This window comes from Macaca mulatta, chromosome 17, assembly GCF_049350105.2.
Source record: "Macaca mulatta isolate MMU2019108-1 chromosome 17, T2T-MMU8v2.0, whole genome shotgun sequence".
NCBI classification, from domain to species: Eukaryota; Metazoa; Chordata; class Mammalia; order Primates; family Cercopithecidae; genus Macaca; species Macaca mulatta.
In genome coordinates, this window is record NC_133422.1 from 78,681,519 (window position 1) to 78,704,330 (window position 22,812).

Genomic DNA, 22,812 nt, shown 5'->3' on the forward strand with positions numbered 1-22,812 from the left:
GTAACTAAACAAGATCCTTCTTTTCTCCTTTTACATTGGGCACAACTAAAATCTCTTTTACTTTAATGAACTAAAGAATGATTTAACTAGAAACAAGATATCTCAACTAATGCACATGATAACTATAGTTACATGAGCATTTGATGCAAAGACAAAACAAAGAGAAGATACTAAGTATTTTAAAATGAAAGTTACATGGTGTGACCAAATGCATTATGTATCCTATAAACTAACATATATGTGTATAAAACTAATGTATATTAATTACATAATTGTTACAGAGATATTTTATCAAAATGAATAAAACCCTGCCAGATTAAATAAAAAATGTTCTTATACATGAAATTATTGGATATCTTTTGTACATAGATTTTTAACATTAATATTATTTATTAAAATATTCTTAGAGTCAATATATAGATGATTTAGTTTCAATCATCTGAATATCTGTAATTTTGAACTCATTTAGCAGACTCATCTTTTCTCTTATGTGCTATGTCTTCTTATATACTACTCTTGGAGAACACACTGAAGTTATCGCCACTGAATGAAGGGCAAATTTCTGTTGCTGCAAGAAATACCGGAAATATAAAGGGCCACCAATACATATTTGGGTATGAACATACAAACTGAGTCCATAATTAGTTATACAGTATTTTCATAAATGCTTATTTTTTTTAAGATTGCCTTAAGAACTTGATCAGGTAAATGTATATGATTACTCACTCAAAATATAAGGTCTTTGAGTACAAGGAAAATTGAATTTAAATTCCACTCTGCTATTTACCATGTATGACCAGAGTTACTGCTGACTTTTCTTAAGCCTCAGTTTTCTCATCTGTATAATGGAAATAGTATCTTACTAAACTGCCCTGTGGTTGTGGAGATTAAATAATTACATAAATCGCTGAGCACATGCGTGGCGCACAATGAATACTCCAAAACCATTGAAGCTACTATTTAAAAATACTTTTACCCCTTTAACCTTGGTTTCTATATTGTAATTTATTTTCAATGAAAATGAAGAAAAGTTCTTGCCTCTGTGCACACCTTCTATGAGAAATTCTAGTTTCCTGACCTAGATTAGTCACGTATCAGTTTCAAAATTACTAATATACCTCACTAGATATCTGTCATTAAATGTCACCTTCCACCAGAGATATTGTTTCTACACCTGTCATTTTTTCTTTTCTTTCTAAAGGTCATAACATTGTCGAATGTATGCCTCTTCTCCCCTAATTTTTCCATCACAGGTAAATCTGTTGATTGCTTACCGAGAACCCCGTTGTACTTTCTGTAAAAAGAATAAAGCCATCCTGTGAGAAATTAATAAATAGAAAACAACCCATAATATCTGTCAGAGGGGAGTAGGTTGCAGGTTTACTGTCATGAAATGCAGTCCACAAACAAAAGAATCAAGAGAGAAAATGATGAATGTCCTTAGGAATAGTCATGGTTTATAATAAAGATTTTATTAAAAAAGTGTTAAAATAAATAATACATATTCCAGAACATTACTGTTCTGGGAAATCACTTCCCTTTAGAATATGAGTTCTAGATGGCAGATCTACTTACAACTGCTCTGGGGTCTTTCAGTAGCTGATTTATAATCCTATATTTAAAAAAAATCTATAGTCTGCAGTCTCTTGACATACTTCTCAAGGGTGGATATGTGGTGGAATGCAGACTCCATCAATATGTGTGATTTTGTTTGGTTTTTGTAGCTTAACTGTTGTTTAGAAATCCCAGAGGAATATGATTGAGGCCAGAGTTACATTGGTTCAAAAAATTCAAACAGTTGAATGCTGTTTTTGTTAATTGCTGGGCCACAACCAGAAATCCGGATGATGGGACAGAAACACTTCTTTAAGATAATGATTAATTTCCATAAAGATGAGTGCTTTAACAAATTTCAATATGCAGTTGCTGGGGCGGGGAGGGTGGGTGGGCACTAATTAGTTTTACCGTTTTCAGCAGATGTTGAATTCAAAATGCCAGCAGCATCTCAAATGCCAGTCATTAGGTCTGTCTTTCATTGAGGAGTGCTGACCAATGAAATCTTCACTCTGTTTAATGAGACCGATCTAGGCAGAGTCAATTAAATCAAATCTCTCCTAACATCCTTAATATCTGCAGTGTGGGCAGCACCAACAAAAGCAGCAGTGAGGGATTTCCAGTATTAATAAAGGGATTCACTGCTGCATTTGGAGAGGGGACAAAACGAAGGCGTGTATGTTGGGGCAAGACCTTTATGGACTGGGGAAAGCCGGTAAAGTCTGAGCGAAGGTGGGGGTGGGGTGGAGGGTGGTGGCGAGGGAAGAGGAGCTACTTAAAGGGTAAAAAGCTAAGTAAGGCGATTAGAGAAAGAGCCTTAATGGAGCTCAGGAAGGGATCTACCCCCAACCGTTTCCCTCCCCTGTCTCTTCCACCGCAAATCCAATTTACCACTTGCAAATATGAAGCTGGAAAAAGGTAAGGACCCAGAGTTGAAAACATTTTCACTTTAATACTGAAAAAATATGCCATTATAAAATCCTCGAATAAAATTAGTAAGTTTCACGTGCTTCCTCGGTTCTTTTTTCCTACTTTATAAGTAAGATTTATACCAGCACAGAATTGCTACCATAGGATCGCAGCCTAAGCACTAGAGTGACATTAATTGGTCATGCTTAACTGCCTCAAAATCATTTTTTAAATAATTACACTGATACTATAATAGAAATCATGGGTACTTATTTTACATTCAGATGGAAGGCATTATTGGATATGTATTAAAAAAATCCCCCTGAAAAAAATAAAATAAAATAAAACATCACCATCAAAATAAAAGAACCCAAAACAACCCCTAAAAACTTCCCTCAACAAAATACATTGTTAACTCATAAAATGGACGATGACTAGCCATGCAAATGTCTTAAATAAAACCTTTACATTTTTTTTTCAGTTAACGTATGCTCTGAACTGCCTACCGATCACAAATAATGGCGAAATGGCACTTTCTGATTATACTGTATTTTGTTTATAGAAAGTTTGATACGATGGAACTTATCAGGTAAGAGGGTGGGTGCTGTGAAGGAGATGCCGTCTCCAGTCGCGGGGGCGGGCAGAGTCCCTGGAGCGCGTGGATTCCATGCGAGCCATGCAGCACTTTTTGATTTTTGTCAGAAGTCAGAGTTACTTATTTACAATACATTCATGCCTTCGTGCAACTGCCCATCCCTGCGTAGCCAACAGGGAGCCATCACGGGGCTAATCCACAGGGGAAAAATAGATATCTATCTCTCTATATAGATGTAGATATATGTATATATGTATAGAACCGTGGCATCCAACCCCACAGGCCCTGGGGCCGAGGGCGAGGGCACTGTCAGTTCTTCCAGCAGGGTCGTGCTGGGCTTTCTGTCAAAAAGGGCTATCAGCAAAGAGCGAGCTGGCTGCGCTCTCCCAGCTCGCCACAGTCTGCTCTTTGTTTCCAGGAGGGAGCTAAGTAAGGGGTCAGCCCCTTTCGGTTGTGCGAACTCACAGTTATTTATCTACTTATGCCCATTCAGGCTGATGGATTTGGGTATACGCCCCTCCAGCCCCCTGGGGGGGTGCCTGCGGCGGGGGAGGACGTATCGCCTTCCCTCTGCCCTCCCCTATCGGGGTTGGGGTCTTAGTCTGAGAGCGAGTGAGAGCCACAGTCATACACTCTGTGGGCCCCATCTGCGTTGTAAGGCCCATTGTGCCAGTAGGAAGAGTCACAGACTGTCTGTAGGGAATTAATCTCGGACGCGGAGGAGTTGGCATCTCGTCTCTTGGACCGCTTTCGGTTCCTCAGGATAAACACGAGCATGCCCACCACGGTGAAGGCGGAGGTGACAAACACCAGCAGCAGTCCTGGGACCAACACCGAGATGGACACCCTGCTGGTGTCTAGGTAGGAGTTGGAGTGCGTCCCGGTCTCCGCCAACCCAGTGCTGTTTTTACTGTGCGAAGTTAACGTGGGCGAGATCCTAGCGTACAGCTGGGGGCAGATCTCGTCATTGGAGAGGAGCATGAAATCCTTTCTAAAGAAGTTCACCGGCGTCTCACACTTGAGGTCGCTCATCAGCACTTCGGAACCCAAGCGTTCTGCCCATTGCTTGAAAGGCACAATGGTGCAGGAGCACTCCCAGGGGTTTCCGTGGAGGTCTATCTGGATGATGGAGGTTAACTGGTCCAGCACCCCTGCCACCGGGAGGTACATGAAGTAATTGTTGTGCAGGCTGAGTTTAGAGAGCGAGACCCCAGCGAACACGTCCACAGGCAGGGATCTCAGCAGGTTGTTGTTGAGAATGAGGATCCTCAGTTTGGGCATGGCATTGAAAGTGCCCGGGAAGATGAGCTGGATCGCGTTGTACTCCACGTTCAGGTACTCTAGGTTTTGCAGCCCCGCGAATTTCTCCCGGGACAGCGTGTCCAGGTAATTGCTATCCATATATAGCCACCTGAGGTCCAAAAGGTTCTTGAAAGTGTTGTTCTCTACAGTAGCGATGTTATTGTTGCCCAGATCCAACAGAATGAGGTTCTTGTAATCCACAAAGTGCGATTTTCGGATGCTGTGGATCTTGTTATCTCGTAGGAAAAGCTCCTGCACGTTAGAGAGCTTGGGCTTCAAATCAGCCAAGCTGCTCACGTTCCGGTTGTTGCAGTTCATCTTTAAACCCGACCCTGGGATGTGGTCGCAGCTGCAGCCCCCAGGGCAGGGCAAACTGTTAGCTAAGGGTTTGTTTCTGGCGCTACCCGTCGCTATCGCTGCTGTCGGTCTGATTTTGATCTGCCAGTTGCCTGGGATCTTTGTACCTCCGTTTGGAGCAGACCCTGGGGTGGCATGATCTTCTTGCCCATTTGTCTTGAAAGGGGTTGGCAGGGGGCCAGGAGCAAAGGTCTCTTCTTGGGCAGGGGGTGCCGGGAGACTAGAATCCACTCGGTTTTTCAAAGGACACAAGTCCTGTTCGGTGGTTTCATTGAGGTCTTTACCCTGCAGTCTGGTGGGGGCTTCGCAGACCACTCGGCCGATCAGGGCATTCTTGGGAATGTTTTCCAGCCATTCTTTCAGGGAGAGCAGATCACAGGTGCAGTCCCAAGGGTTATCCTCTAGGAGGATCTCCGCAATACCAGGGATTTGCTCCAAGACCTCCTCATAGGGCAGCGTTTTCAGCCTGTTACCCCGGAGGTCGAGGTGAGTGATGGGCACATACTGGAACACATTGGCAGGTAGGGTGCTGATGAGATTGTCATTTAAAATGAGCACCTCCAGCTTGTTCAAGTCCTGGAAGGCCCCCGGGTCTATATCTCGTAATAAATTAAAATCAGCCTGGAGATATTCCAGATCATCCAGCCCCAGAAAAGTCTGCTTTCGAAAAGACTTGATCTTGTTGTTGTTGATGTGCAGCCTTTTCACCAGCTGCAGCCCCAGAAAAGCCCCCGGAACGATTTCATGCAAGCCATTGTTTTCCATGTGCAAACTAACCGCATTATAAAAGTTAGCGAACTCATTAGGGAAAAGTCGAGTGAGGGAATTGCCATGCAGAAATAAATGGTAAAACTGGGAAGTCGGGGCAGTGAAACGCTGCAGACTTGTGAAGCCTTTTTTTTCACAGTCTACGTGTAGGTCCCCTTCTATCTCATTGCAGGAACAGATCTTCTCTTTGCAAACGTCCCCTGTAACGTTTCCAGCGGCAAAACAAAGAGACGTCTCCAGCAACAGAATCCAAAGCAGCATTTTTAAAGCGAGCAATTCATCCCCGATCTCATCACAAAGTAACAGCGACCATCCTGCTCGCCACAGACACAATTCAAGTTCATTTAGTGCTCCAATGTCCGAACCCAGGAAAGGAGAAGAAAAGGGTTTGGGGGGGTGGGGGTGGATTCCTTCCTCCCTAACCCCCCCGCACTGCAATAGCCCAGACGCCAGTCAATAATTATATCCACAAACTATCCAGGCACGTAGTGCAAGGCAAGCAAAAAAAAAAAAAAAAAAAAAAAAAAAAAAAAAAAAAAAGTAGGGAAAAAACCCCACTCCCCCACAACCCTTTAAAAATAACAGCAAAAGAAGTTAAATATATACATATAAATTAAAAGTACACCCTTACAGAATCTCATCTACTGATCCTCACTGATCAGAAATGAAACAATGCTAGTAATTAGAAGCAAGTGCATGTTAGAGAAACAAGCAGAGGGTTTGCAGCGTAGTACAGGCGCACTGCCTGTGCATGGCTGTGCGTCGGACTGACCTTGCCTCTCTGATACAAAGCAGGGTTTTCCGCGGCTTCTGTTGTTGAGGATGCTGGTGGAGTTCTTGCAGTGGTTGCGGGTTGCCCAGAAGTCCCCCCGAGGTGCTGTCCAGTCCCCCCGGTGCTGAAATCACGCCCGACCGAAGGACTCACGCTGCCCAGCCAATGGCGCTGGAAAATTTCCGCAATCGCTGCGTTTTGTGGTTGTCCATCCTTTTCCTTTCCTCCCCTTCGGTCCTCTTAAGGCTTTTCTTTTTTCTTTTTTCTTTTTTTTTTCTGTGCTCTCGCTCTAGCTTACTAGCTCTTCTTTTCCTGTTCTCCTTCTCTTTCTTCTGCTCTTTCGGAATTACGTGGAGGGGGGCGGAGGGCGGGGGGCGAGTTGTCTGAGGGAGGAAGAGAGCGCGAGAATGAGGGGAGGGGGGCGGAGAAGAGAGTTGCTAAGAAGCTCTGCTCGTTCCAGCCTGGTGCACTCTGAAAGATCTGACACCCTCTGCTGATCTGCAGTAGCAAAAATCCATCTGGCTAAGGAATGCTGAAAGAAAAAAAAAATCAATCCACGTACAGGGCAAGCGTTAAAAATGTGGGCATAAAAGGCTGACGATCTACATAGACGCTTATTTTAAATGGATTATTTGATTCTTTTTGCGTGCTGGAAACTTTACCCTTTCCTTTCCTTAACGAGCTCACAGCCCCCACCAGCTCCACCATTCGGAAAGGAGTGCTTTTAAAACATTTATTTCCCAATGGCTTGAATAAAATTAGTGTCAGGGTGTCAAGCGAACAGCAATTTGAGGTAATTATACTGCACGCCATTTTCATCAGTGCTTTAAATGCATTTCTTCCTTCTCTGCGGCACAGTGTTTTATGCTATTTGATGTCTTTGAAACATTTTTTTTTTGGTATGTTGAAAGTGGCTTTCGGAACATATATGTTACATAATATCTAATTGAGTATGAATTTTTTGTTGCAAGGTATATAAATTAGGCATATAGTTTTTAAAACTTGCAGAAATTTAGTCAAGTTGATCATTGAGAGTTAGGTTCTTTGATGATATTTCTTGAATGTTATTTAACTCTGGAGGGTGAAACACAATGCACGCTTAAGTCCTTGATTCCAGTCCCGAAAGCTTTAACTGAGAACCGGAAAAGAAGGGAGGGGGCAGGGCAAAATCCCAAGATGATTTGTGAGTGCTGTTAAAAACCCACTGGCAGGCAGGGGCGCGCACACTACACGCACGCACACACACACACCCCATTGACAAAGTTTCCACATCAGTTTGAACTAATTTAAATATTTACAAGTAAATAACCAGTTGCATTTTGAGAGGAGGAGACAGAAATCTCTGGACTCTAAAGCTCAGCGCGAACGCTATCTGCAGGTAGCCGGCAGCTCCTCCTCGCGCAGATGCTTGTTGGGTCACTGATGCTGGGGAAACACGAAGCTCAGGCTTTTTCCAGTGAAGGAAACACCAGATTCCAAACTCAGAGCTTATAAAAATCCAGTAATATCACCTTCCAGGAGGCAAGGAAACGTGAACGTGCTGCTTCCGTGAAGCCTGTTTTGCTGACTTTTCCTTTCAGAGTCGACACCTTTTCCATCAATACGTCCCAAAATATTTATAGATAATTCTAAGATTTGAAATTTTTATGTCTTTTAAATAGAGTTACTGTTTGGCCCTTTCTTCATTCTATGCAGAGAGGATATGTTTACACCACTTGCCTTTTTAACTAGGTCTTTTGCAAGTTGGACAGCTGCTACAAGCCTGTTAATAATTTGTGCAAAAGAGCAAATGTTCTACGAAGTGTGTATTTTGAGAAAGATGGGGAGTAAAAATTTAGGGGAAAGGATCGGGGTTGGGAAAATTCCCAACGCTAAGGAAGGTCTTAAAGATGTTTACTTACAAGATTTTTTTTTTTTTTTTTTCTGGGTCAGAAGCTAATTTCTAGGTGGGTGGGGAAAATATCTATACATAATGTTTTCATATGACAAAATATTTTTGTTATATTCCTCTGGTGAAATTCAGTGAAGGGAGGTGGGGGATGAAGACATCTCAGTGTGTGTGTGTATGTGCATGCATGAGTGTGTTTGTGTGTGTGTGCATGTGTGTACACTAGAGAGATCTTTTTTAGACATCATGATACACTTCTGAAATAACTCTGTTCTCATTTAATTTGACCCATTACCACATATAGAGAGTGAAAAAAAAGACCTTAATCAATCTGAAACCATTATGCTAAAGAAATGCTATGCAGTTGAGAACTGCAGATGTGAAGGAGTTCAACTGAAGGAAATAATTTTTCTGTCTCTTCTTAAATAGGACTCAGGTCTAAAATATCTTGGCCCAAGAAACCACTCTGATAAAGGAAACCAGCCTTATGGTGTTGGTGATTGATAGGGATAGGCAAGATTCAAGAAAAAGAGAAAAATGCTGGCTGTTTAGAAAGAACAATCATCTAAAATCCACATTTTTAAGCTTAAAAGGTTACCTGCTTTTTTCAACTTGCAGAATATTATCTTTATGTGAAGAGACTCCAAAAACATATTTAAGTTGGTTTAAATGAATTTAGATAACCTACAGTTTGTATTCAGATTTCATTCTCCTCTTCACCCTTTAAACTCTCTCTTTCTCTAATCCCTTATTTCTTCTTTCCTCTTACCACACCAATCACAATAGAAAATTTACAATTAGGATTCTCCCATTCAGGTACCTTACAGCATCTTTTAAATTATATTCTCTTCGTACCTTACAACATTTTAAAAATTATATCCTCTTCAAATAATTTCTTATCTCTGCTCTCTAAGAAAAAAGTGTGGTAGTTCCCAGATGAGCAACTAAACCTGAGAAGAAAAGATTGAGATTATACCTCCTATATGAAGATCTCCAGTACAAACTTGCAAGCAAAATATAGAGGTACACATGCAAGTCTATTGAAATGCACCCTCTATAGTAGCTATCATAATTTTAAAGTATTTTCATAATAAATACATTTTAGAGACATAAAACAGTCTAGAAAACCATGTCTACAACTTCAAAGCCTAACTATTCAAGTTAAACAATAAATGTATTGGTGGAGAATAAAAATATAAGGGATTTATATGTGATCTAAACATTTCTAATACCTTAGGGGAATATTTCTTAGGCATGAATTCTTCTTAAAAGGGTTCCACACTATCTATTTGAGCTCAAGTGAACTCCTTCAGTTGCCTTGCCTCTCAACAGATAATCTCAGTAGCTGGAGATAAAGGATATTCCAGATGATGATGATGATTGATAATATTTGTTCAGGGCTATAGTTTAATTTCCTGGCTGTGGCCAGAAAGATTTCAGTTGTGTCATTAAATGTTCACACATTTCTATTCTTCATCAAACAAGTTCTCCTCGCAAACAAGAAAAGTTGCATGTTGATTGTTCAATAAAGAATGTTTTCAGATTAAGAAGAAATTTGTCAGTTAATTATCCATTTTTTCCCAAATGGCATCAAATTTATAGATATTTCCACATATGTACTACATTTTTAAAATGAAAAAGTAGAATTTATAACAAACATTTTTTGTTCAGTTTATTTAATCTTCACAATAACTTTAAAAATTACTGTTCTAATTTTTAACTGTAAAAGTGATACTTTTTAAACAAATACAAAATTACATATAGGAAGTCTATCTTTACTCTTCCCCCATCCACAACACTTTTTATTGCAGAGAACTATAGATAACTTGTTGGTTAATAGTCAAATTGATCCTATTTTATGGATGTGGAAACTGAGGCTGAGTAACACTGAGTAATTTACCAAGATTAAAAAACATCAGTTGATTTTGTTATGGTAACAAAGCTACAGACTCCTGAGCTAAGCTTTCACTCTACTAAGTCTCTCTTTGTTCTTAATATATAATACAATGCCATTTATGACTCTGGTTAAGCTTTCTGTGGATCAGTTTCCTTACTAGTATATTTAACATATACTAGTATATATTATAGTTTCTGATTTTTTTGATCCCTTCACATTCTTTTTTTCTGAATCCAAAACATTTTAAAAATGATTTTACAACAGACCTAGTGTCTCTTGCTTTCCTTAGACTTTTCACATTTGAACTCAGGATAATTGTTACCATATTTAATATTTGCTATGATTTGAAACCAGTAATAAACAGTATAACCACTGGGGGAGAGAATTCATTGGTCCTGAGTTTAATCTACTACTGTCATAAGATAAAGGGGTCATTGTGAATTTTTTCATCTTGAGATAATAATTGTAAACTACAAGAGGGTTACAAATCAATTGTACCTATAAACAAATATGCTTAGAATGTAAGATTCTCACACATATTTTCATATTTTATTTTTGTAGATTGTAACATTCTAGGAATTGGGTGCTAAGATAATGAAAATATTACACAATTACTGAAGGTGAAGTTAATACAATATTTTTACAATATTTCTTTAATAGTATATCACTTTTTATAACTTAGCAACTTTTATTTCTCATCAAAGAAATAGCAATCTCAGTAAAACATGTCAAAATGCACGTACCGTTTTCTTTTGTGGCTTAAAGTATCACTGTCCTATGTTCACATCACTTTATGTTTTTTATTACTTTGGGCCATAAGTTTGGCTATTTGGAGTAAAACTGAGTTTCTCATATAGTCTTATTTTTGTAATAAATCTTATATTGGGCTTATCGGAAAGAATATTGATCAAAATATAATTTTATATATTCAGAAATTCTAATTTATTATTTTTGTTATTTAACATGAATAAGGCAACCAAAGTTTTGCCCAGTAAGGGTAATACTCTTAGCTATATATCACACTGTACTACATACACTACAAGTATAAGAAGGATCTATATTTCCACAATTGTTTATTATATTAATTGATGCTTAAGTATATATTTGTTGAGCACTTGTTTTACTCTTTTCTATATATTCACAAGACCTTGCAGATAATCACACAGAGTAGAAAAAGTCTGTGTTTCCTATAAAGTATATATTATATTGTAAGATAATGAAATACATGTTACTTATATAGGTTTTAGGAAACACAGAAAACAACAAAAAAAGTTGAAATCCACAGAGATTACTGCTGTAAAAATATACATATACTTTTAACATGCTTTTTGTACTTAACATTTATTTGTGAAAAGTTTTAATGTTATTAAACATGTTCTACTATTAGAGACTTAATTCCTTGTATGACACAAAATAATTCATAGGACTAATTTTACCATAGGATATTTAGTTCTTTCTAGAATTTTACTCTCATAAATAATGCAGCAAAGAACCAACTTAAACATAAATCAATGTTTACATCATTATTTATTTTCTTATTATAGGTTCCTGGAATTAGAATTCTTAATCTGTTTTGTGTTGTGTATAACAGAATACCTAAAACGGAGTAATATATAAATAAAATAAATTTATTTTCTACTGTTATGAAGGCTGAGGAGTTCATGGTCAAAGAGGATGCATCTAGTGAGGGCCTTCTTGCTGGCAGGAACTCTGAAGACTTCTGAGGCAATGTAGGTATCACATGTCCAGGGAACTGATGTGCTATCTCAAGTCAAGTCATCTTATTATTAAGCTACTAGTCCTACTCCTGAGATAATCCCTGAATCCATTAATCCAGGAATGGATTTATTCATTCATGCAAAGGCATGATTTCAGCTCACTGCAACCTCCACCTCCTGGGTTCAAGCGATTCTCCTGCCTCAGCCTCCCAAGTAGCTGGGATTACAGACACCCACCATCATGCCTGGATAATTTTTGTATTGTTGTAGAGACGGGTTTTCACCATGTTGGCCAGGCTGGTCTTGAATTCCTGACCTCAGCTGATCCGTCTGCCTCAGCCTCCCAAAGTATTGGGACTACAAGCTTGCCACCACACCCCACTAACATATTTTCAAATCATTCCGTACCATTAAAGTGAAGCCAATGCTTATCCACTTACTTGAGCAAACACAGTTCAATTTCTGATTATTTATTGAGTACATTGTCTTTGTTATTTTTCTTCAACTTTTAAGACATGTTTTTGTTTAATATCACTTCTGTGGATCATTTCCAGACAAAGCCACCTATACATTTCACTGCATTTCACCTTAAGGTATTCAGCAGAACAACTATTAAATTTTGCATTCCTTTTTTTCTTCAAAAAAATAAGTTATTTAAAAGACTGAGTTTTCAATAAAGTATAACATTCTTGAAGAGAGGGATAAGATTTTTTATCTTTTAATATCTAACACCCAGCAGTGTACCAGGCACAAAAGATGGTATGATGTACACTCCAGCAGAAATAAGGCAGTATGTGAGATAGTGATAAACTTTGTGGAACAGATCACAAGGGTAAAAAGGCTCAGAGGCAAGGTATATTCACAAACCAGGGATTTGGGAAAGTGATGCAATCTATGAATTATTTCGGTAGCCCTTGATATATTTTATTATGTATTATTATGCATATATTTATAATTTTTTATCTAGAAAATGAGATATACATTTTGTATATCCCAAAGAGTTATTACAGTACAATGCACCTGGTCAACAACCAATAATTTATGATGATGCTAATGATAGGAATGTATTCCTGTTTTTGAAAAAGGAAGTAAATATAAAATTAACTCTTGTGAATATAAATTATTAAAAACCATTAATCTAAAGACCCAGTGAGGTTAAGTCTAGGTTATTGATTGGATTTATAAAATGTATAAAAATAAAAATATTATTTGCTATTCTGTTAATCCTTTCAGAGCCATGACACAATCTCAAAGGGGCTAAATTATCTTATTTTTCTCCCATTAAAGACTTTACTCTCTTTATTTCTCTTTCTATCCCATTGGTTACATTATTATATTTGTTGTATTTATTATTGTATTTTTCTTGGGACTTATTTCAAACCAAAATTTGATGTGTTTCTTTGAGAGGTTTCATACGATGGAAAAACGTATTATACCCATGTTCTGGGCCGGGAGTGGTAACTTATGCCTGTAATCCCAACACTTTGGGAGTCTGAGGCAGGTGGATCATGATGTCAGGAGTTCAAGACCAGCCTGGTCAATATGGTGAAACCCCGGCTCTACCAAAAATTTAGCAGGGCGTGAAGGTGCACACCTGTAGTCCCAGCTGCTCAGGAGGCTGAGGCAGAAGAATCGCTCAAACTCGGGAGGCAAAGGTTGCAGTGAGCTGAGATTGAGCTACTGCACTCCAGCCTGGGTGACAGAGCAAGACCCTTTGCTCTGTCAAAAAAAAAAAAAAAAAAAGCAAGTATTATACCCATACACTGTTTTGTCAGTTTCCAGGAAAGGAATAATGTTAAAAATCATTTATTTATTTATCTATTACACAGACAAAGGCACACACATACAGACAAGATACAAATATATCATATAATGCCTACTGTGTGCAAAAAATGTAAAATGCAAAACCAGAATAAATCTCTAAAGATATAATCACATGCACTATTGCAGATTAGGTAGAGAGATACATTTAACAGAGGTGGATACCTTTTAGTAATGGCAGTTAAATCACATCATGTAAGTTACATGTGTCTAATTGGCTAATAAAAAGGTCAACACCATCCTTTTAAAGATTTCTATAAAGCACTGTATACTAGTAATTAATTTTGATAACAATATAAAAAAAGGGGAATCCTGTGGACATTTTGAATTGTCCAAGGACAAAGGCTAATGTGAGTAGGGTGACCATGCATGCCTGTTTTCTCAGAAAATTTTAGTTTATGCTTGCTGTTATAGTAGTAAATATTGATAACACACAATTTTAGTTTATAAAGTTTCCACATTCGTGCAATGAATTAATTGTATTGTATGCCTAATAAATATTATTAAAGTATAAACTACATATTTTCTAATTAGTTAAAAATTAGCTGTTCTTACCCTTACGGCAATCATTAGGTTGTGAGGAAGCATTATTACACATGAGCAGTTTCCTGGAACAGTGAAAATACAATAGGCGTTGGCGTGAAACTTAAGAAATCATACTTTGATGTACACTTTTCATATGTACACTTTTCATATGGGGAAATATTATCTTATTCCTAATATTGATCAATTTCTCACCTTTTAAGTCTTGTTTAAAGCTAAACCATATAAACTATTATAAAAGATGAAAATATTAGTCATTTTTCCAGGTCTCATGGTGGCCAGAGTAAATCATGACTTGGCTTGGCCAACTGGACTCACATACCTGGATTTTGAAATGAGAACTAGTGACACCAGGGAAGAGGAATAGAAGGATACCTCTACTAGAAGTAGCAATGGCAGGAAGGTGGAGTTCCCAGCATAGTAGTGGCAATGGTTTCCAGCATACTTGTTCTCAGGGTCCAGGACAGAGGGGGGCGATGTTGCATTCTGGTTTCCCACAGGTTTGAGCATTAGCAGCACCATCCTATGGCATAATTTCAGCCAATTCTGATTAGAGTACCATTTTTTTTTCCTGTCCATCTACCCAACTTAGTTTTCTCCGGTCTTTCCAGAGATTCTTTGAGCCATCCAGTTTCCTTTTACAAAATGTCTTTTCTGATTGAATAAATCAGAAAATCTGGCTGACTTAAAATGTGACTAGGGTGACCCTGCATGCCTGTTTTCCCAGAAAAGTTTTGGTTCATGCTGGTTGTTGTAGTAGTAAATATTGATAACACAAAATTTTTCTTTATAAAGTTTCCACATTCATACAATAAATTAATTATATTGTATACCTAACAATGAGGACATCTCTCCCTTTTGTAACATGTAAATGAAGATGATATAAATAGTGTACTAGCTAGTATATTCTAGGTAATTTAAAAATAGGATTAAAAAACCTAAATTGTAAATTCAGATTCTGATCATGCCTGTTTCTAGAACATATTTGGACATGAATCATTCATGTTTGAAGCTATATAATTAACAGATTTCTTGCCTCAAAGTAAGTATAAGTTGGGCAGCATTTATGTCTATGATAAGAATTAAAGAACACAGCATATTTTACCTCTATTTGTGGTTGTTGTTGAAATATGTGTTCATAACCTTCAACGAATATTAGAAAAGTAATTAATTTATTCATATTTTAAGAAGAGCTGCTGGAAGCCAAGAAATGAAAAGAGAATGGGGAAATCCAGACAGATTTATGTATATATTAAGGTAAGGACTCGTTTTACAGAAAGTTGTAAGAGATTTAAGAATGTATGAAAACCCGAAGTAGTGCAAATAGCATATTATTCAATGACTTTTTATTTAAAAATGTGCTAAAGCTCTACATAGTCTGAGAATTTATTTTCTATCCTCCCCATTGGAATGTAAGATGACCCAAACTAACCTTTTATAAATGGAAACTTCATAAATTAAGTTTTATCTTAGGCTGAATTTTAGAGTTGGGAATTATTGTGCTGAGAATAATTCGTAATTCAACATCTCTCTCAACACAGGGTTTATCTTCGAGGTTGAAATCACATTTCAAGAGGAAACTCTGCATGGGACGCTCTGAAGGAAAGTATTGATAACTAATGTACCCACTAGAACCTCTTCTCATGTAAAAATTGCCACTGTCCCCAGCAAATTCCGTCAATCCTTTTTCAAATGCTAGCTTATTAAAGACATACCAAAAAGTGGGTAACTAGGGCTAAATCTGAGACCATGATGTTTCAGAGTTTTATAATATTATTGTGAATACACAGGAGAAAACAAATTTAAATTTTGTAATCATATTTGAAAACTCAGAGCATCACTTTGAGGGTGGCATTGAGATTCATGACCAGAAGTCAAGTTCAGTTTTAAGTTTAATGCCATTCAGCCTGTATCTGTGTCCCTGCAGCTGGACTAGCTAGCTAGGTTCCTATTTCCTCTTGGACAATCATCTCTATCGTAGTCATTTATTTCTATTTTTAAATATAGCTTGGTACATGGGTTTATCTTAAAAGTACAACACATACTCAGTTTCCAGTTATTTCAAGCTGAAGTTCATAACTAAATCACAGTAAGGTATACTTTTCCTAGAATATTTTGCATTGCCCAAAGCCTTTCCCTTCAACATAGCTACAGTGAAACCTAGGATGTCAGCTTTTATCTAGTAGCTGATTTGCACAATATAAGTATGCACACATACATATATGTAAATGCACATATGTGTGTGTTTTCTGAAATGTGGTTTTCTGTTTCAACTTGCTTCTTATTAGAATGATTTTTAAAGGTAACTAAATCTTTAGATTCATTTGTTTTTTCAATAAAATTGACATAGTAACTCATTTTTGAGAAATAAGCTTCTATATATAATAATGGATGACTTCTATTCTTTGTCATTGTCTATGTAACATTCTCTGCCTCCCTATTTTTTTTTTTTACTCCCTTCAATCCGTTTTCCAATATGGCATAGCTTGAAATTATCACTCTAAAAAAAAATCCATTCACTAGCATGGAAAATATATCAGCATATAAATTGCAAATATAGTGAAAATATGCATAACATCTTTAAAGTAAGTTTACTAGTTGAATAGTTACGTTAAAAGTAATTGTATAAAACAGATACTACATTTACATTCTAAAACTCATAGTGTAACTTAATGTTTTCTTACATGAAGTTTTTGGTATAATAGTTTTACTTGAAGAGAACAAATTTAGCAAAGTGTTATTTTTCAGTAGGTTTCTAAAAGGACTTTGGGCTTATTGTACATAGCCATTGATTTTTACATATCATTAGACTGACCGCATATTATTTTATTCTAGCTGCGTTTAGTTAAATTGGTTATTTGTAACATTTGTGACTTTTGCTACCTTAAATTGCTTGTTTATTAGCATACAACCTGCATAAAAATAATTGTTATTGAAGAACATCACTACCAGAAATTGCAAATATTGTCTCTATGATTTAAAAATTAAGTATAAAACCACCGTGGAATACTATGCAGCCATAAAAAAGGATGAGTTCATGTCCTTTGTAGGGACATGGATGAAGCTGGAAACCATCATTATGAGAGAGCTATCACAAGGACAGAAAACCAAACACCACATGTTCTCACTCATAGGTGGGAATTGAACAATGAGAACATTTGGACACAGGGCGGGGAACATCACACACTGGGATCGGCCATGGGGTGGGCGGGGGGAGAGATAGCATTAGGAGAGATACCTAATGTAAATGACGAGTTAATGGGTGCAGCAAACTAACATGGCACGTGTATACATATGTAACAAACCTGCACATTGTGCACATGTACCCTAGAACTTAAAGTATAATAAAAAAATTAAGTATAAAACAATAATTAAATTAATACAAAATAAATCTGTTTATTTTAATTCTCATGTTCATTTGAAGGGATGTTTTAATATACTCTTCTACACTTTTTTTTATCAAGCTGAATTTTAAAATATTTTGATAATAATTCCCCCACGTTTTACTCCTTCTGAAATTGAAAATGAATACATTAATTAAAACATAAAACACAAAAAACCTGTAACTTTGCTTGTAAGTTTTATCGTTTATTTACTTTGACCAAAGTAATATAAAAATAATCAGTGATAATAACATATTTAACTTTTATAAAGTATAATTGTTTTCAGTTTTTTTAATGTTACAACATCATTAGGCAACTATTCAGAAGAAGATTATTTACTGCCACATTAGGATTACTATTTCATTTGCAAATTTACCAATTCAGCCAAGTTTTGCCTTTTACTGGATGTGTTAATTCTAAGTAAACAAAGTATATGGCTTCAAATCTTAAATGAATGGGTTTCATACCATTATCTCTCAAAAACTTTATTCTATCTTCATTCCTTCACCCCAGCAGCCCTTTTAGCAATTTTTTTTCCTAACTTCCCAAGGGAAACTTTCACACCAGAGATAACTGTTTATGTACTATATGGTGCTTTGGAGGACCACAAACCATTGTAATAGCTAAGATGCCACCACTCAAACTGTTCCCCTTGTGGGTGATATAATCCCCATTGAGAATGTATGGTTTATTCCTACAGATTTTACCACAGTTTAGTCACTTATTTACTATTCATGATATTGTTGAAGGAAGACTTGCTGAAATATTACCAGCCACAAAATATGTTAATAGCATTAGGAGATACTGAATGGCACTTTGTCTCTGAGGTGGTCTTGAAAACTCAAAATCAAATGTCTTATCTCAACGAGATGTCTCAAAGAAAAATCACCAGGTGCTAACTTTTGTTTCCATAAATTGTAGTTCAGCTCATAGGACTTAAACATCTGCAAAAATGTCAGTCAAAAGATGTTGAAACAGCTCCCCTAATCTTTGTTAAAAGGAGACTTTTTCTTTAATTTTGTTTTTTCTTTAATTCCACTTTGGCCTATTACAACTAACATCAGCACACATACCTCTGGCAAACAGTTTGCTGCACTGCAATCTCCTCTGGTCCCTTCTTCTTAAATCCTGTGTTAATATGCTGCTAGGTGAAAGTCTTCTTAGGGCAAGACAGCATTATTGCATTATTGGCAAAACAACAGCAGAAGCTTGTAAATGAGCCTGACAGCCCAAAATGGAAGACTTGTCCAGCAACAGGCTTTTATGTAACAGTGTGTTAATAACATTTTGAAGAAACAAATGACTTTAAAGTATCTATAATTGTTATCACTTGCCCATTTATTGGAGATAATTTTATGTGGATATCTATCCAATATTTGACAAAAATTGACTGTTAAAATGTGAGTTGGTGGTGGCAAATATTAATTTTCAATGGTATTACTTTTTGAGAAATACTTTAAAATGTTTCCCTAGGATAAATATACTATATTAAATAATGAGTTTCACTTGATAATTTAAGGAAGCTAAAATAACTCTGTAGAATAGCACTGTTATGAATAATAAAAACATATATAGATCATTTTGGGCCTGTTCACAAATAGTGCTATTATACACACTCTAGGTTTATTGTATAACATCATTTAATCAAGAAAAACAAAGTGGGGATTCAATGTCAAATAAAAAAGAGTGAGTACAAAAAGTGGTACCTGATTTTACCACTTTGAAATCTGAATCTATAGGAAAAAAAAACAAAAAACATTTCAGATGTAAAAAATCCAATATCATATCTGTTATTTAAATCAGAAGACTTGATTTATTTAATATAGAAATATTTTATAAATTTATAAAAATCATACTTAAATGAGAAGGAAACTATAAAATATTAAAGTAATTTCAGTTAACTTTCATACATATTATATGACTATGAAATAACACCTTGATTTTATTCGTAACTACCCTCATAAGCCTTAACTAACATGTTGCATTTCTTATATTATATATTTGATTTAGATTACCTAGATACTCATTAAGCTTCACTGCAAAAGAATGTTTAAAAGGCCAAAGCATTTTTTACTTTCTAATTTACCTTAAATTTAAAAATCAGAGAATATTAGATATGTTAGCATACTTAAAGAATGGCAAATTATTATGCTACCTTTTTTCTGTTGGCAATGCATTTTCAACTCATTTGTATTTTAAAATTAACACTAGGAATTTTAATAAATCATGGTTGTTTGTCTATATTTTTGACATGTTTTTTAAGATTAGCAGCAACCCATAATGAATACCCATAACTAATTTATTATGATTATGGGTATGACAGAAACACATTTAGACTGGCACCCTAATCACCTTTCCATTATTTCTACACTATTTTTTTTTAAATTTCTATACCTATATTAATGTCCATGGTTTCTGTGGAAAGAAAGGGACTGCTCCTTTTCAGAATCTGCTTTATAACTATTTGGGATATCTCTTGAGCAATTCTTCATAATAGAAGGCTTTCAAAAATAGACCTGGTGTTATAAATGTAATATAAGGCTTCAAAGTTTTTGTGCTGACTTGACATTCTTGACTTCACAGAGTCTCAAAGGTCTAACTGTGAGATCTCTGGCTGTTTCTAGGTATGTCCCTTACCCAGTGGGAAAGGCTCACCACCCAGTGGGAAAGGCTCACCACTAGATCCCCTATCAGCCAGACTAGTTGCACTCCATGTCATCCAAAACCTAATATGTTTCCTTTCCCTGCCAGTCTGAAATTATTCAAACAAGCAACTAACATTCTTATGAGGAAACCTGGGGTCAGCACATCCTCTATTACTACTACAAATGCACTTCCCCCAGCTTCTGCTTGCTTGTTCATTCTGTTCTCGAGTGCAACCTCCCTGTGTTTCTGCATAGCAAGCGGTGTCCTCCTCCAGGATGTGTGTGTATGTGGCTAACAAACTACTGTCAATGTTATTTTTCCAGTTAGGTCTCATGTGTTTGGCCATCCCTGGAAGCCAAGAACAGGAATCCCTCCTTCACCAACGAGGTAAAAGGGAGTGAAGCCAAAAGAGTGGTAGAGTGAATAGCTTTGTTTTAAAATAAAATTTCAAATTAAAACCAAATAAACCACAGAGAGCACTCAGATACATAGTCATATTCTACTTCTATTTTGTATAAAAAATTAAACAATTATTTATATATATGCACACATATCTCACTATTATTTTGTAAGTGGACATTAAATTTTGCTTTTGATATTTACAATATTTAAGTTCTTAAAGATTCAACAATATAAATTCATTGAGATTTTTCTTAATATGCTATCAAGTTATACTCCGATCATTGCCTCTAGGTTCTTGGCATTTTATTCCACATGAGGTCATGCCACTTCCTTCTCAAAGCTATGAAGAACTAGTGCCTAATCGGCATTTATATATATATACACACACACACACACACACATATCAGAGTCTCAGATTTTCATCACGATGCATGCATTTTGCTTCATGAAAATGAAAAGCCAATGACACTTTAGAAGCAAAAAAACAGCAACATCACCAAAATTATAGTTATTGTCACAGAATCTATTCAGATTTGAGTATTCACACATTAGCTAGATCTTCCCAGTGGATCTATTTTTGAAAAAAATAATTGTTTCAGTTCAGTGCCCAGAAAGAGTAAACATACTCCTAAAGCACTTTGTAAATTTCCCATGTGTGTATACCAAATATGATAATGTGGAAGAGTTTGCTATTCCAAAGTGTCACAAAAATGGGAGTTACATTGGCTGGATTTTCAACTTGAAAAAAGGGATTATGTCATGTTTATCTTTGTATTTCCAGCATCTGGCAGAGGGCATGGCACAGTGCAGCTGCACAGAATTAGGCAATTAATTAAGAGCATGTCTAGTTCCACAAAGGATTTGAGGTAGTTTATAGGAAGTGCATACAATAAGGTAACAAAATATAAGTATAGTCTAACCACATTCTTAGGGAAACTACAAATTGGAAAAGGCTATCAGCACCCAACCTGCAGACCATAAGGTCCTTAGAGCCATTTTAATGTGGCTACAGGTTTACACCTGAGTATTATGGTGTCTGAAGTAAAAATGGGAAATACCACTTTTGCACTTTTGCTACTTTAAAAGGGCATGCTTATATGTAAGTTGTATTCCATATTTCTACTCACAAGATGCCAAATTCATAGAATTATGGTATTTTCTTTTTTCACACTCTGCCAGTAAGGATGGCATAATTTTAAAAAAGTGCTTGTAAGTTATTAATCACCCCAGCTCATGCCCCCTCCTTTTTAACCAAACACATTTTACCTTTCAAAATAGTGTATCTCCATTTATAAAATGTACATGGGGTGCAGGACATTTTTAAATATCCTTTGGAAAGTGGCCAAATTCTGAAAATAAAATGCTACATTGGGAGTTGCTTCATAATATTAGGAGGAAACCTGTAGTTTTCTTAGGAAAACAAAATGTTTTTAAAGGCACTGAATTTAGAAAGATGTCTTCAATGTAGGCTTTCATATAAAAGACACTGAGATATGTCAATATTATGGAAGCTATATTATCTCCATAGAGCAAACACATGAGTTTTTTTTGTTTTGTTTTGTTTTTATGAGACAGAGTCTTAGACTGTCACGCCCAGGCTGAAGTGCAGTGGTGTGATTTTGGCTCATTGCAACCTCTGCCTCCCAGGTTCAAGTGATTCTCCTTGCCTCAGCCTCCCAAGGAGCTGGGATTATGGGTGCCCACCACCATGCCTGGCTAATTTTTTTGTACTTTTAGTAGAGATGGGGTTTCACTATATTGGCCAGGCTGGTCTTGAACTCCTGACCTCATGATCTGTCTGCCTCAGCCTCTCAAAGTGCTGGGATTACAGGCATGAGCCATCGCGCCTGGCCCACATGAGTTTGTAAGACTGTTTTCGTAGTATTTTTTCAGTCAATTAGCACCACTGTGCTCAAAGAATGTATAGGTTGCCAAGATCCAATAATCTGCATAGAACTCTTTAATTATCTGATGTAATCCATGTTCACAATGTTCATCGTCCAGAAATATAAATGGACCCCATATGCTTTAGGAACTTTCTTCAAATAGTATTATATATCTATTACTCTATCTTTTAAATAAAAGGTTAAGAAGCTTAAAAATGCTCATAATTGTACAATGAATGATGGTAAATTTGAACTATTTCACATGTAGAACAAGGTGAAATACACGTCCAGGTCTTCAAAGATAATACTCTAGAGGAAATATTTATATTCTATGCAAAACAGTGCTTAGATTGGGCTCTTGTTATTTCTTT

General features: G+C 36.5%; 1 protein-coding gene across 2 annotated transcripts; it reads right to left on the bottom strand.

The window, feature by feature from the left end:
• Positions 1 to 1,941: 1,941 nt before the first annotated feature.
• On the bottom strand, positions 1,942 to 6,757 carry SLITRK1 (SLIT and NTRK like family member 1). 2 transcript variants are annotated; one of them, XM_015121196.3, is made up of 2 exons: positions 6,258 to 6,757; positions 2,487 to 5,799 (listed from the first exon to the last, which is right to left on the bottom strand). In XM_015121196.3, the coding sequence occupies exon 2, from the start codon at positions 5,744 to 5,746 to the stop codon at positions 3,656 to 3,658; it is 2,091 nt and encodes a 696-aa protein (XP_014976682.1). In that variant the 5' UTR covers positions 5,747 to 5,799; positions 6,258 to 6,757; the 3' UTR covers positions 2,487 to 3,655.
• Positions 6,758 to 22,812: the final 16,055 nt, after the last annotated feature.